Here is a 14004-nt window from a genome sequence, read left to right as displayed (position 1 = left end):
TCAGGGTTGGTGTTGTCTGAGATGGGTCACCATCAGAGGAGAGGACAGTTGAAGCATATGGGTTTAGGGGAACCTCCACTGAGTATAGGATGCATTGGCTTGGGCCTTACTACCAGGTTATTTTCTAGACAGTGGTCAGCAATATGCCTTCCTCTCAGAAAATAGAGTGCAGGGGGGACTCCATCACCAACTAAGACATACAAAAATATCTTCCTTTTCTGTGTCACAGTACAGGCTGGCAGCCTTTCCCTTCGTGGTAGCATGAGAAATTAGACCTTGTGAGAAAAGGACCAGACTGGGGAGATGTGTTGAGTGTGGTAGGAGGCAGAAGTAAACAGAATTTCCATCTTGGTCCAACTTTCTGCAGAGGGTGGCAGTGGTTGTGAGGAGTTGTGCTCTAACAAGGGATGGATGGGACTTTTGGTCTAGAACCAGTTGGAATTCTGTTTCCACAAAGCCTCTTGTGATAGCTCTTGTGGTCTACTTTTGTGGCCAGACCCACGGAAGGCACTCGTTTCTTTTCTGTTTGGAAGTAGAAGTCTCTTCTTGTCTCGACTCTTCCTCCCTTGCTCTGCGGACAGTAGTAGAAGGAAGGCACAGCTTGCGCACGGCTCTGTTGAACTCCCAGGCCGGCCCGTGAGACCGTCCCCTTGCCCTCTCTTCTGAGTTTCATGTGCTGTGCCTGGTTCTCCTTGCCAGGGGGTTGTGACCTTTATTCCTTGCTTGACATGTGGACTCACGTGGGAGCCACACTCATCTCTGGGAACCTGTGGAGGGCACTGAGTTAGTGGGTCAGTTTCAGGGCAGTGTCCCTACCCTGAGAACTGGCCAAGACACCCTTATCTCTAAAGACTGGGAAATGCGTAGCAACCGAGTGGTTCTGAGGGAAGGTTCCTGATGAGTTCTAGAAGTTTTCCTTGGCTAACAGATAACCAGTGAGTTAAGGAGGATAGCAAGATTCTCTGAAATAGAAGGTTTTAAAATGAATAATTTGCTAGGATGGGTCTAGAGTTATCTTGGTCTGATAACCAGTGTGTCTGAGGACATACCACAATAGACATTGACAAGTCAGGCCTAGCTCATAAGGCCTAATGGAGAACTCTTTGTAAGCTAGGCTCAAAGATATGGGTAACACTTTTGAATAATTGAACTTTATTTCTATCTGAAATTTTAGATATAATCTCTATCTGTTTGCAAATCAGAAAGAATGGAGAAATTATGACACATTATTTTCTCAAGGTCTTCAAATTACTTAGTGGTCAAGCAAGGATGAGGGTCTAGGTTTTACAGCTGCTTGCTGGGCACTCTTCCTTGGGCCCTGCCTGCTACCACAAAGGGAAAGGGCAGACATTTGTCACTTCTCACACTGAGCTAGTCTGGTTGGCAACTGGAAGAAGAAACACTTTCAACAATTACTAAGCAGATCCCTTCACATCTAGGGGAAGGACAATGACATTACTTAAGAGTGCTCATCAGAGTGAGAGGTTTATCTGGAACTCCAGAGAGAGGAGATGGGCACCCAAAAGGTGTGTGCCCCAAGTTGGGAGCCTAGTCATTCCAGAGTTCTCTTTAAAAACAAATCCAAATGTATTTCTGGCCTCTTGTTCCTCCTGACAGCCCTTCCCCTACAGGTGAGCAAAACTAGCTAATCACCGGTGAAGAAAAGGGTGTGGGCTGGAGAAATGGCTTATCAGTTAAAGAATTTGCCAGCAAAGCCAAAAGACCCAGGTTTGATTCCCCAGGACCCACATAAGCTAGCTGCACAAGGTAGCACATAAGTCTGGAATTTGTTTGCAATGTCTAGAGGCCCTGGTATGCCTATTCTCTCTGTGTGTCTATCTGCCTCTCTCTCTCTCTCTCTCTCACTCTCGCTCTCTTTCTCTTTCATCTCTCAAATAAATAAAGGTAAAATATTGAAAATTTTAAAAAGGTTGAAAATCAGTTGGACTCTCTGTTGCCACCCCCATATCTTCACCTGTGAAGCTCCTCGTGAGTGGGGACTTTGCCGCTCTGTAAAACAGTCTTTAGAAAAGCAAACATCCGTCATGCCTAGGCAGAGGACAGAAACGCTCCACTGCTGCGTGTGTGCCACATACCTGGGTGTGTATTTAAAAACACACTTTGCCCCCAAACACTATTAGGACATACGTGCTCCAGTGCCCAGCATGGTGAAATGGATTCAGAGTAAAGAATGTTCCGTGAAAATGTTCTGTCCTGTTACTATTTCTCAATGTGGATGGATCAGCTGTGGCCAGGAGTGAGACAACGGGGGAGGGGCGCCCTGCAGCGTGGTGGATGAGCGCGAGCGTGAGTTGTTTATGTGTCTGTGCTTGGGAAATCATTCGTCTTGGGCAAGGGAAAAGGGAAAGCAGCAAACAAAACAATGTGGCAGAGAAGGAATTCTATGAAGAGAGCTGTACGCGATCCCTCTCAGAAGGCTGCACACACATTGCATTTGGACACTGTCCTCATGCCACGGTGGCCCACAGGCTGGGCTATAAAGGTGGTTTAGGTTTATTTCTGAGATCTAGAAGTTGGTTGCAGTGGGTGGCTGGGTATCCCTTTCACGATCTGGGCACTGCATAGCACCCACCCCCTCCACCTCTGCAGTTTTTTTTAAATTTTTTATTTTTTTTTAAATTTTTGTTTATTTATTTATTTGAGAGTGACAGACACAGAGAGAAAGACAGATAGAGGGGGAGAGAGAGAATGGGCGCGCCAGGGCTTCCAGCCACTGCAAACGAACTCCAGACGCGTGCGCCCCCTTGTGCATCTGGCTAACGTGGGACCTGGGGAACCGAGCCTTGAACCGGGGTCCTTAGGCTTCACAGGCAAGCGCTTAACCGCTAAGCCATCTCCCCAGCCCCACATCTGCAGTTTTAACAGGTGTCAGCCAGCAGCCTTTAATCGTGGTCTGAGCATACCAGCATTGTGATTGCAGTAGGCTGTTGGCTCTCAGTGAGCCTACATTCTCCTGTCTGCCCACCCCCCACTTATTCCTGCCTCTGGCTGCCACTGCCTGTCCCAGACCTCAGGGGAAATGGCAGGGAAGGTGCAGAGACTGGAGCAGGGGTGGTGGCTGGGTCCTGGGTCCTGGGTCCTGGATCCTATAGTGGCCATTGGGACTTGGGAATAGGAGTGTGGATGGAAGGAAAAGTTGATGTTTAGGGACCAGTAGAGGCAGCTCAGAGCGCTGTTTCCTGCTTCCTGGTCCATTGGGTTGCTTGTGTCTTACCAGTTTCATTGCAAGAGGTCTGACTGAAAAAGCCTCACTGGGGAGTTACGATTGGAGGAAGCACTGGTGTGGGGCCTGTGACTAGCTGTTGCCAGGGTGATCATATAGCCCAGCCTACCCCGTAGCATCTTAGTGGTGGCTGAGGAGAGTATGTATGGAAGCACTTGGAGACACTAATGCACCTCCTCTACCACCTTACATTCTAGATTGATGTATCTACCGGGGATAGGCCTTGAGAGCCAGGTTGTAGGGGAAGTCCACTGGTCTCAGAACATCTATGAATCCTGGGAGAGGCACATCCATGTCCATAGACAGTTCATTCGTGGGCTTTTTCGGACCCTGTACCCTCGTCAGTGCCAGTCCCCGTACTGAGGGCTGGAGATGGGAAAGGGGCAGGGTGCAGATGGGTGGTGGGAGCCCAGGGGCAGGCACTGTGCTGCCCCACGGGAGGCAGAAAGGCCCCGTCTGTGACCTGTGCTAATTTGACAGTGAGCCCGTGTCTATCCAGCTGTCCCAGGAGCTACATCCTTCCTTCCCCTGAAATTGGATCCAACTTTTTCTGGGTCTGTGTATCAGAATGTAAAGTGGTAGGAAGTGCCCTGCTCCTCCAGGAATAAGATGAGGAATGCATCCAGCAGTCTGTGGGCATAGGGGGCCATGGCAGCTGTCCCAGGATCAAGGGCCCTGTGAGATGAGGCTCACATCAGTGCTGGGCCCTCTCCCCTCTCCACGTTTTCCTGTCAGGAGAATGACTGCAGGCACACAAGGTTGGGGTGGGTCTGCCTTCTGTCCAGCCGGAGCAGCAGCAACCTATCTTCTCCTCTCCCCCACAGGAAGCTGCACAGTGGCATGAAGACGTACGGGTGTGAGCTCTGCGGAAAGCGGTTCCTGGATAGTTTGCGACTGAGAATGCACTTACTGGCTCACTCAGGTAGGCAAGGATGCCTAACTTGCCCCGTGCAGGCACCACTACCCTCTGCCCATCATTACCCCCACCTCAGATCCTGCTGTGGCCTGGATGTCCCCATGGGCAGCCAGGGCCTAGTCCCTTGGATCCTTCTGGGTCCAGAGAGCTGTGAAACTATCCCGAGGGTGTGCCCATTGATGGAACCCATCCTCATGCTCTCCCCTGGGGTTCGCAGGGCATCATTGGCACCCACACCCTGTGCGATCTACCTTCCAGAGCAGACTGCGGTTTCATTAGCAAAACAGTTGTGGAATTGGGTTCTCGCTGTCTAATGAATCTGACTATTGGGTTCACATTATACAGGAGCCTTTAATTAAATAGATATAGAAAGGTTGTAACACAAAGCTAGTTGTAGCGTGCTGTCTTTTGCAAGTTAATTTTATCCAATTCTAGCGGGGTTGACTATGTGGCGGCTGATAAGTTTGCTCATGCTTGGGCAAAGCTGCTGTACCCCAAGAGGTGTGGCAAGCGGAGAAGCCCCTGACACTCAGCATGCCCCAGCGTTGTGGGTGGGGAGAAAAGTTCTGCAGGTCTGACACTGTGACATCAGGGCTCCCTGCCTTTTCTTATAGAAGCTCCGGTTCCCCTGACAGGCTTGTGCTCTCTCCCTCCAATAGCCTTGCCTATCAACACGGACTCAACCTTTTAGGGGAGGTCTTTTCTTTTTTGACCTTGCTCTTCCTTCATGCAGGCGACTGCCAACTTCTGTCTCTGCTTTCACCATATTCCCTCAAGCACATTGGTCCTCCGTGCAGTTTAGCATCTGTGAATCAAGCATGAGCCTTGGTGTTGGAAAGGTGAAGGCTCAAATCTCATTTGTGACAGGTGCTGCGTTACCATGGCCAAGTTGACCTTGTGGACCCCTGTTTCTGTAATTTGTCAGCTGAAGGTGTTGCTAATTCATATAAATTTTTGTTACCATTGCAATGGAATGACAGGTGACAGAATGCACGTTACATGTATCCATAGTGAATCCCTGGCTGACCGCAGATGTTTTAGAGACCAATGTCTTCTGCTCACACCCTCTTCCCTGTTCCCTACCTATGAAGCGGTCACTCTGGGACAGGCCACATCACCCAGTTCCACACACGTGCTGCCTGGTCGGCTGCCTGAGCTCTGGTCTTGCTCCACGCTGTTGTGTGGATGGCCGTGTACGTTCTGCTCAGAGGCTTTGCTGTAGCCCACATCCCAATGGCTCTATAGGCTCCTCGCCTCCCAGCCCTTTGGTTTTGTTTACCCCATTCTGTCTGCTGGGAAGAACCTTCCTCCCATCTTTCAGATTTCCCAGGTCCTCTCCAGAATGCGGTCTTCAACCACTTCCCATTTCCAGCCAGAAGCAGTTGTGCCTTCCGCTGGACACCCGTATTTCTGCATCTGATGCTATCTTTGGAAACAGTCTTGCTTCTGTGTTACAGTTATTTATGGGCTTGTCTTATCTCCTCTACTTGGGAGGCAGGGTGATGTGATGGAAGGAACTTGGGCACCTACTCCTGACAGTGTGACCTTGGCCTTTCTGAGCCTTAGTGGCCTTGTTTGTAGAGCAGGAATGTTTAGCCCTATCCCGAGAACCCAAACGACTCACATTGCATCCTTCCCAATCTATCTGGTGCGTGCCTGGCTATTGGTAAGTATCATTTTCCCTTTCCTCTCCCTAACAAACAGGAAGCTATTTGGGTGTGGGATTAGTCTCCATTGTAGCACATTGCCTGGCACCCACAAAGACTGGTTGGATGAATCAGTGTATCCGGGGAGTTTGATAAGCAAGTCAAGACATCATCAAGGTCCTCACTAGTCTCCTATAGCAGGGACTCTTCATGGCTTGGGAACTTGCTAGGACACCCAGGACCCTCTGGCCCCTAACATACTCCTTCAGGAAGTGGGAGCAGGTATGAACTAGCCAGTGTATCTGCTGTGAAACCCATGCCCACAGAATTGGTGGGTGTACCTACAAGAAGAGCTAATGATTTCTTATGTTCACGTGTTTAGTGTCTCCAGTTCTGACAACATAGCAAGTTTGCATCACCTTGCTGTGGACTGGCAGATTCCTGGAGCAGTACCCTGTGGTCCTGGCCTGTCCGAGATGGCACAGTAGGGTCCCATTATCTCATCCAGATGCTTCAAAAGCTTTGGGAATTGAGTTGTATTTTCTTAGATTTCCATGTTGGTACTCATGTACTGGCCACTGAAAGCTGACGGCGTTGAGTGATTTGTTTCTCTCAGTGCCCTTGTGAAGGATGTTTTGGTGATGGGGCAGGTATGCTGAGTCTCCATTGGCTTTTGTTTGTTGAGGTAGGGACTCTCTGTAGCCCAAGCTGACCTGGAATTCACTATGTAGTCTCAGGATGGCCTTGAACTCTCAGTGAGCCTCCTACCTCTGCCTCCCGAGTGCTGGAATTTAAGTTGTGTGCCACCACGCCCGGCTCCGGTGGGTTTTAATTCACCCTTGCACGTTACTCTCACTGTGTGTTTTCTTCCTTTGTGTGTGTGTGTGTGTGTGTGTGTGTGTGTTTTCTTTCTATTGGCCCACTTCTTGTTAAACAGCAGCCACTCTTGCAGAGATCTAGGCTTATTGGGGTTTGTAATCTGAGGCGTGATTTGGTGGTACAAGACCTTCTAGAAAATTCCTATAGTGTTTTACCCCTAGATACTTGAGAACTCTGTTGTTTTAGAAGATATTTTCTCTTCTGTCAATGTGTGGTAGTGGATGGCTGTAATCCCAGCACTTAGAAGGTGGAAACAGGATTCTGAGGAGTTTCAGGCCAGCCTCAGCTACATAGCAAGCTTGAAGTAAGCCTGGGCTACATGAGACCCTGTCTCAAACCCTCGAGGCACATTTTGTTGTTTGTGTATGTGCGGGCACATGAGCCTGTTTGTGTCGCAGTGCACTTGTGGAGGTGAGAGGACAACTGCTTTGGGTGTCATTCCTTGTCTTCCACTTTGTTTGAGGCAGGGTCTCTGGTTGATAGTTAACCACTGTCCTCTCCAGGCTAGCTGGGCCACAGGCTTCCAGGTGATTCTTCTTTCCCTAGGCATTCTGGGATTACTGATGCTCTGGCTTTGTGTTACCTCTGGGGATCCAAACTCAGGTACTCATAGATGCGTGCAGCACGTTCTTTACCGTGGAGCCATCTTCCCCAAGACTTTTTGTTGTATTTTTTGAGACAGGGCCTTACTGTGCAGCCCCAGTGAACCTAGAACTCTCTATAGAAGACCTTCTGTTGATGTGCACATGTATGGTGTAGATGCATGTGTGCAGGTGCAGGGCCTGAGTCTATGGAGGCCAGAAATCAGCATCGGGCGTCTTCCTCTGTTGCTCTTTACCACATTCTTTGAGACAGGCTGGATCTTTTGTTCACTGATTTGGCTAGACAGCTAGCCAGGAGCCCCAGGGGTTCTCAGGAAATGCCTAGGGCAAGATAAGAGGCTAGACAAGAGAATCACCTCTGTCTCCCCAGTGCTGGGATTACAGGCACGAGTCACCATGCCAGGCATTTTAGGTAGGTGCTAGGGAAGAAGACACAGGTCCTCGTGCGTGTGGCAACCCCTGTACCCACTGAGTCATCTCCCCGGCCCCTGTTGTTGCTTTGAGACAGTCTTCTTCTGTGGCTCTGGCTGGCTTAGAACTGGCTTCAGAAGATCCAGAGATGGTCTTGCTTCTGTGGTTTGAAGACCCTGTACTGCAGACCCATGTTAGGGCTGCTGAAGCGTTAGAGCAACAGCACCGAGCCTGGAAGATCAGTAGTTGCTCCAGGGCCTGAGCGGCCTTTTCCTCCTATTTTATTTATTGTTTTGTAAGGAGTAAGCTGGGGAGAACTTCACCCAGATCTGAGCAGGGGCCCTGGTTGCTCCCTAAATGTTGCTTCTGTCCTGCCAGTCACTTCCCTGCCCCTTGCTTCTGTGCCACGGAGCTTCACGGGGCTCCCTTCCTCCCTGAGCCCGCGGGCACTGGCTGCCCCACCCCCTCTTGGCTAGCACTGCCTGTGTTTGTTATTGCAGTCTTGGCGCCTCGCCAGGCCTGGCTGTGAGCCACACTTGTGGGTACAGTATGTACAGTGAGTGCTCAGCCAAGTTTGTCATCATATGCGATTAATTTTTTTTTTCTAATCTGGAAGGGGTGGGGTGGAGAAACAGAGTTGCTCCGACTCTGCAGAAGAGGATGCACTGAATTCCACGGAGATGTTATTTATGAAAGGAGACTGCTCCAGCTTGTCTTTCCTCCACGTCTTTCCCTTCCCTTCCTTGTCTTCCTCCTCTCCTCCTCCTCATTTCCCTATCAGATGAAATGAGCCTGTAGGAGATCGACAAAGCGCGGTCTTATTTTCAGTGACTGGAATACTAAATTTACACTCCTAAATCAGTTTTCATTGTGTTGAAATTGACAATTTGTTTAATTAGAAGTTTTCTTTGTAGAAGGCCCTTCTGAGAGGCAGCACTTTTTCTCTTCCTCTTTCTTTCTTACTTTTTGTTTTTCAGGGTTTTTTTTAAAGACCCTAAGTGCCAGTAGTGAGCGTTCAGTTTAATTGAAGTTTTTATTTCTGTTTGAATGCATTAAGTAATCAAGTGTTTATGAGATATACCTGATGATAACAATAAGTTTAAATTAACCAACAATAACCTAACTCATTAACTAATGAGGTGATCTAGCCAGGCTCTGTATCTTCAGAGGTGGTTGTGGGACTCTGAAAGGCTTGGTTATCGGAGACATGGCTCACAGAGGAAAGAGAGGAAACCTCTGTTAAAGGCTTTGCCAAACTGGAGTATACGGCTGTGGCAGGGAGTGGAAGACTGTCCCCAGCCACCACCCATGGCCCAGAGTGACTCCAAAGCCTTCTTTCACCCACATGGGGATTAGGCCCTAAAGTGTCTATGGATCCTCTTTGCGTCTCCTTGTTCTTTTTTTTTTTTTTTTAATTATTTATTTACAAGCAGATAGATACAGAGATAGAGGGAGGGAGCATGGGTGTGCCAGGCCCTCCCTCCACTACAAACAAACTCCAGACATATGCCCCACTTTGTTTCTCTAGCTCTAGATGAGTGCTGGTGAATCAAACACAGGCCAGGAGGCTTTGCAAGCAAGCACCTTAAACCGCCGAGCAGTCTCACCAGGCCTTAGCTGGTTCTGAGCTTGCTCAGTGTTAGCCTTTCCCACTGTGTCTGCTCCCCACCTTGGCTTACCCTACTGTGGGTTATAGGCATATTAGAACTGCCTGTCCTATTTGGATACAGCTGCTTACTCTTTGGGGTGTGGGTGTCTAGGTAGCCTGGTCCTGTTGTGGGGATGTTCATTTTTGGAACCAGCAGCTCTGGTAATGTGTGCAGCTGTGTGCACTGAGTGTTGCACAATCCCTGCCCTCATGGAGCAGAGCTTAGGCCTAGTAGGAGACAGCAGTTTGATTACAGAATTGTAATGAAAGAACATCTACGGAGTGCCGAAAAGGCAGCCTAGGAGAAATTTGGAAAGTATAGACCTTGAATACAAGGAGGGGTCATGCAGGAAGCCTGACCACAGGGACGGGCCATGATGCTGGGGAGTGGGCATGGAGTGTGGGCGGAGTGTGTGGAGGACAGAGGAAGGGGTGCAAGGCGTAGAAGGGAGGGTGGGACAAGATTGTGGAAGGCCCCGAGTAGCAAAATGGTTTGCGTTCCTCCCCTGTCCCCACTGAAATACAGAGAAAGGAGTGGCATCCTCCACCCCCACCCCGGACTAGAAGGGGTTGCAGGGTTCTTGTTGTTGACTGGGCTGGACTATAGGATGCACGAGACCCCCAGAGAAGGTGCAGACAGGCAGTCCACACTCGGGCATGGCTGCATGTTGAGAAACTGAACCTTCTGCGCTGGGGTGTGCCCTGGGGGTGAGGGACTCTGTGCACTTCCCATGTGCTCTTGCCCTGGTGCTGAGAGGCTGCTGACTGAGGCTGGCTGAGAAGCGCTCTCTGAGACCGCCCTTCTCCCCACACTCATAGCACGTGCAAAGCATGAAGGTTTTGTATGATGGGGTTTCTGATTCCAGCAGGAGCCTAGGCTAGTCTGAGCAGATCATGTCAGGCAGGGAGCATCTTTCCGGCAGGGAGAAGTGCTAGAGCAGCTGGGGCCAGAAATCAGATAGCTTTTCTCATACTTTGTCCTGCATGATCAGGAATATATATATATGTGTGTGTGTGTGTGTATATATATATATATATATATATATATATATATATATATATATATATATATATATCAAGATGGCAAAGATCTGTGAATTGGCCAGTTCTTCTTCTTCTTCTTTTTTAAGGGTTTTCTTCTTTTTGGAGCACTTAGTTTTGCCTTTCAGAGTCCTTAAGGACAGAGCAGGCTGGGAAAGCAAGAGAACCTTCAAGTTTCCCGTGGCTGCAAAATGAGGTGGTTCCCACTTGGCTGATTGGAAAAGTCTCCTAAGGCCCAAAGATGGCTTCTCGGGATCTGCAGCATGTGAGAGCCTGTGGCCAGTCCCTTCACTCTTGTGCCCACTTCAGTGGGTGTCAGCCAGCTTTCTCCCATCAGGGTAAACTTGCCAACTCCCAGGAACATGCTCCCTTTGGGCCCTAACTCCCTCCACGTGCCGTAAGAGGTGGGCAACCACTGGTCACTTGAGTTAGGAGTTTGCTGCAAATCAGATGGGATGGCTCAGAGGTCCACCGCACATGCCGGGGGCAGAGAGAGGCAAGAGTGCAAGGAAGCACTTTCCCCGCTCAGCTCGCTCTTGAACACACTTCTGCTCTCCCTCTCCCTCCTCTGACTTTGGCCTGCTTCCCGAACTTTTTCCCAGAGCGGTGTCGTCACTGGCCTGCCGGCAGGTCTGGATGTTCTGCCAGCATTCCAGAGAGTTTATGATCGCTTGCAGATGCGTCTCCAAGAACACACTGTACCCAAAGCAGAAATTAATGCAGGCTTGACTGCAGTCCAAGCCCCTACACGGGAGAGAGGAGAAAGAAAACAAAAACTGTTTAATGCTGTTTATAAATTATACACTGGCTGATGAAAAATACATTTCTTCCCGGCCTCTTTCTACTCTGCCCCCTTCCTCATGCCCCCCCACCCCTCCCTGTCTCAATTTCTGCCTCAAGAGCCTCCACTGAGAGGGGAAGAATATGGCTTTGCTTTTTAGCTCCTGTTTTGGCTGGGATCCGAAACCCTGCCGCTGATTCCCAGCCAGAGTATTTTTCCCCTTTACCTGATGAAATATACTGATTTTCCAGCCCAGATGGGGAGCTTTTGGTTTTGCTGTTTGGGTGTTTTATTTATTTATTTATTTTTGGCCAGGAGTTGTGTTTACATCAAGTGTCAGGTTCCGTGGTGGTGTAAGGAGCATTGCTGGCCCAGGGAGATAAATCTTCCACCTCTGCCCAGCTTGCTGTCACACTGGGCATACATGCCTGGGTTCTGTACCTCCAGCCAACTGAGCTGAAGAAGTTCAGAAAGTTCTTTGCAAGTCATGGTATTAACGAGTGTTCTCTCCCAGCCCTTCACCTAGAGCCCCTATAAAGAGGGGATCACATACCCCCTGGTACACATGTCTCTGTCTCCATATGGTGCCAAAGAAGCGTTTGGGGAAGCTCATTCCAACTACCCCTCTGGATCCCATCCAGCTTCTTCCCCCACTCTGCGACCCCCCCATCCCAATTTATTCTATAAATTCGTTTCTGCATTATGTCTATCCATTTACATGGCTTTTGTGTTTTTTAATACTGCTAATGTTTATCATTTGCCCAACAGGCTCGACAGATTTTGCTTCCTGTAGAGCATCGAGGCTTTAGAGCCCCCTCGTTGCTAAGTAGCAGTCTCTCCGTACTGTAATGGGCTGATTTTGTATTCTGTTCAGCGCTGTATCTTATTTTTGTATGCAAGACAAAGTGTTTTGATGGAGGACGATTGCGGCAGTGTCTGGAGGCTGTTTGGAGTTTTATGGGCTGTACAGTACACTGTGTGCTCTCTGAACAGAACACAGGCTGTTGAATTTTGGATTGGATTTGTCATTTTTCCCCCCTCGGAGAGGAGCCTGTCAGATAGAACATTACTTTAAGGGTGGAGGAAAGAAAGTGGAAATTATGTAATACCCCCTTCCTTCTCTTTCTGTCTCCCTTGCTCTCTCAATGATTTTTCTGTCCCCAAATAGAGTGGCTTCTCCTGCACACACCCCCTTGCTGCTGCCACATGACTTTGCACAGCTAGACGGTGACGTTCCTATTCGGAACGAATGGTGCCCTCGAGGAGTGGATGGGACATCTGTCTATCTGCTGTTCATTCTCACACTCTCTCTTCTCCTCTCCCTTGCTCCTTCCGTCTGCCTAGGTCCCAGGCTGCTTTGCTAGGCCTTGGGTTGGTCTCAGGACCAGTGGATAATAGGGCTGCAGAGGTAATGCCATTTTCTTACTTCCAGGGCCTTTTTTTTTTTTTTTTTTTTTGTCTCCCTTGGACTTCAGCTCCTTGCTGGAAGGGATCGTGCTTGTCTTTTACGGCTGTCTTTTCCTCCGCCGTCTCGTCCTTAGCCCTCTAGTCAGACTGGACCCAGGGCACACTACTCAGGGCTGTACCTATAGATAGGCCCTGCCTCATCTGTCTAACCACACTGCTACTGTTGTGACTCCCGAGTCCCTGTCATTGCACGTGTTTATTCGGTAGTTCTGCTCTTTCCTCCTTAATCGCATTTCATCTAACTTCGCCTCTTTGTCCTGTCCTTGCGTGCACATCAGCCTCAGTCTTTGCTCAAAACTCCTGTGGATTTTGTCTTCTTTCCTGTGTCTTCATCTGTCTTTGACTCCATCAGTGTTGGCTAGCCTCCTCTCATCTGTCAGTCTGTCCATCTCCTCATCTCCTTCCTTTCTCTTCCCCACTGAAAGTTCTATAGCTTAGGAGTTGGACAGCAGGTAGAGTTGGGGACAAAATGTCACTGTGGCCCAGAGACCTAGTGAGGGCTCACAAGCATGTGGCCAGCAGATGCTTCCAGCAACACAGGGTTCCTTGCAGGGACAGAGTGGGCACTTCTCTGGCATGGCTTCTGTTCTTCCTAGGTGTTTCTTTTTAGTTTCCTAGTGTTTCTTTTTAAGTTGGGTTGAGAATGGGCAGGTAAGTGAACAGAGTTAGGCTTTTCGAGATCCTCACTGGGCTCTGCTCCTTGGCATCCCATCTTGTAGCATGTTTATGTGGGTGTATACGGTACACCTGCACACAGAAGCTACCCTGCACCTGGCCATGTGTCCCCTACAGAGTCCCTGACACATAGGAAGCTTGGATTGGTATTTGTTAAATAAATGAATGTCCTATAACTAAAGTGTTCATCTGCTAGGAGAGATCTGGGTTTGGTGGGGCCCCAGACTTATGCAAGTTTGGATGTTCTCCCTCAGGAAAGGATGATGAATATCCAGCATTAGAGACCTCTAGGGAGGAGCCAATGCCCAGGAGATAGGCTTCCACCATCACGTGGAGCTGCTGGTTGAGGGCCCCGAAGTGGGGATGAGTGGAGATGCTTGGGCTGGTGGCCACTGGAAACCCTGAGAACATAGGACAGTGCATTTGCAAGCCTTGGGTTTATATTCTACAGGGTTCTCACTAAGTCTTCCTCCTGCTTTTGGTAAGCAACCATCAGTCACAGGAGCCTGAGCCCTTCATATTCTCTTCTCAGCATGGTTTGGTGATGGTGGCAGGTCTGGAGCCCTCAGACAGGCAGAGACACAAGGTAGCAGCCTGACCTCCTTGCTGGCTTTCACTGGCTAGCTGTACTTTGGTAAGGCAGTCAGCTTGACTTGAGTGATTCCTCTGCCTAGTGGTGTGGCTTTGGTTCTCT

General features: G+C 49.3%; 1 protein-coding gene across 4 annotated transcripts in view; it reads left to right on the top strand.

The window, feature by feature from the left end:
* Zbtb16 (zinc finger and BTB domain containing 16) overlaps positions 1-14004 on the top strand; it is a 199180-nt gene that overhangs the window by 95257 nt on the left and 89919 nt on the right. For all 4 annotated transcript variants that reach the window (XM_045145416.1, XM_045145414.1, XM_045145417.1 and 1 more), the window contains exon 3: positions 4069-4166. In XM_045145416.1, the coding sequence (XP_045001351.1) occupies positions 4069-4166 (98 nt within the window). The remainder of the gene's footprint in view (positions 1-4068; positions 4167-14004) is intronic.

This window comes from Jaculus jaculus, chromosome 3 (assembly GCF_020740685.1).
Source record: "Jaculus jaculus isolate mJacJac1 chromosome 3, mJacJac1.mat.Y.cur, whole genome shotgun sequence".
Lineage (NCBI taxonomy): Eukaryota > Metazoa > Chordata > Mammalia > Rodentia > Dipodidae > Jaculus > Jaculus jaculus.
The sequence above is the reverse complement of the archived record's forward strand: the minus strand, read 5'-3'. Positions and strand labels throughout refer to the sequence as shown.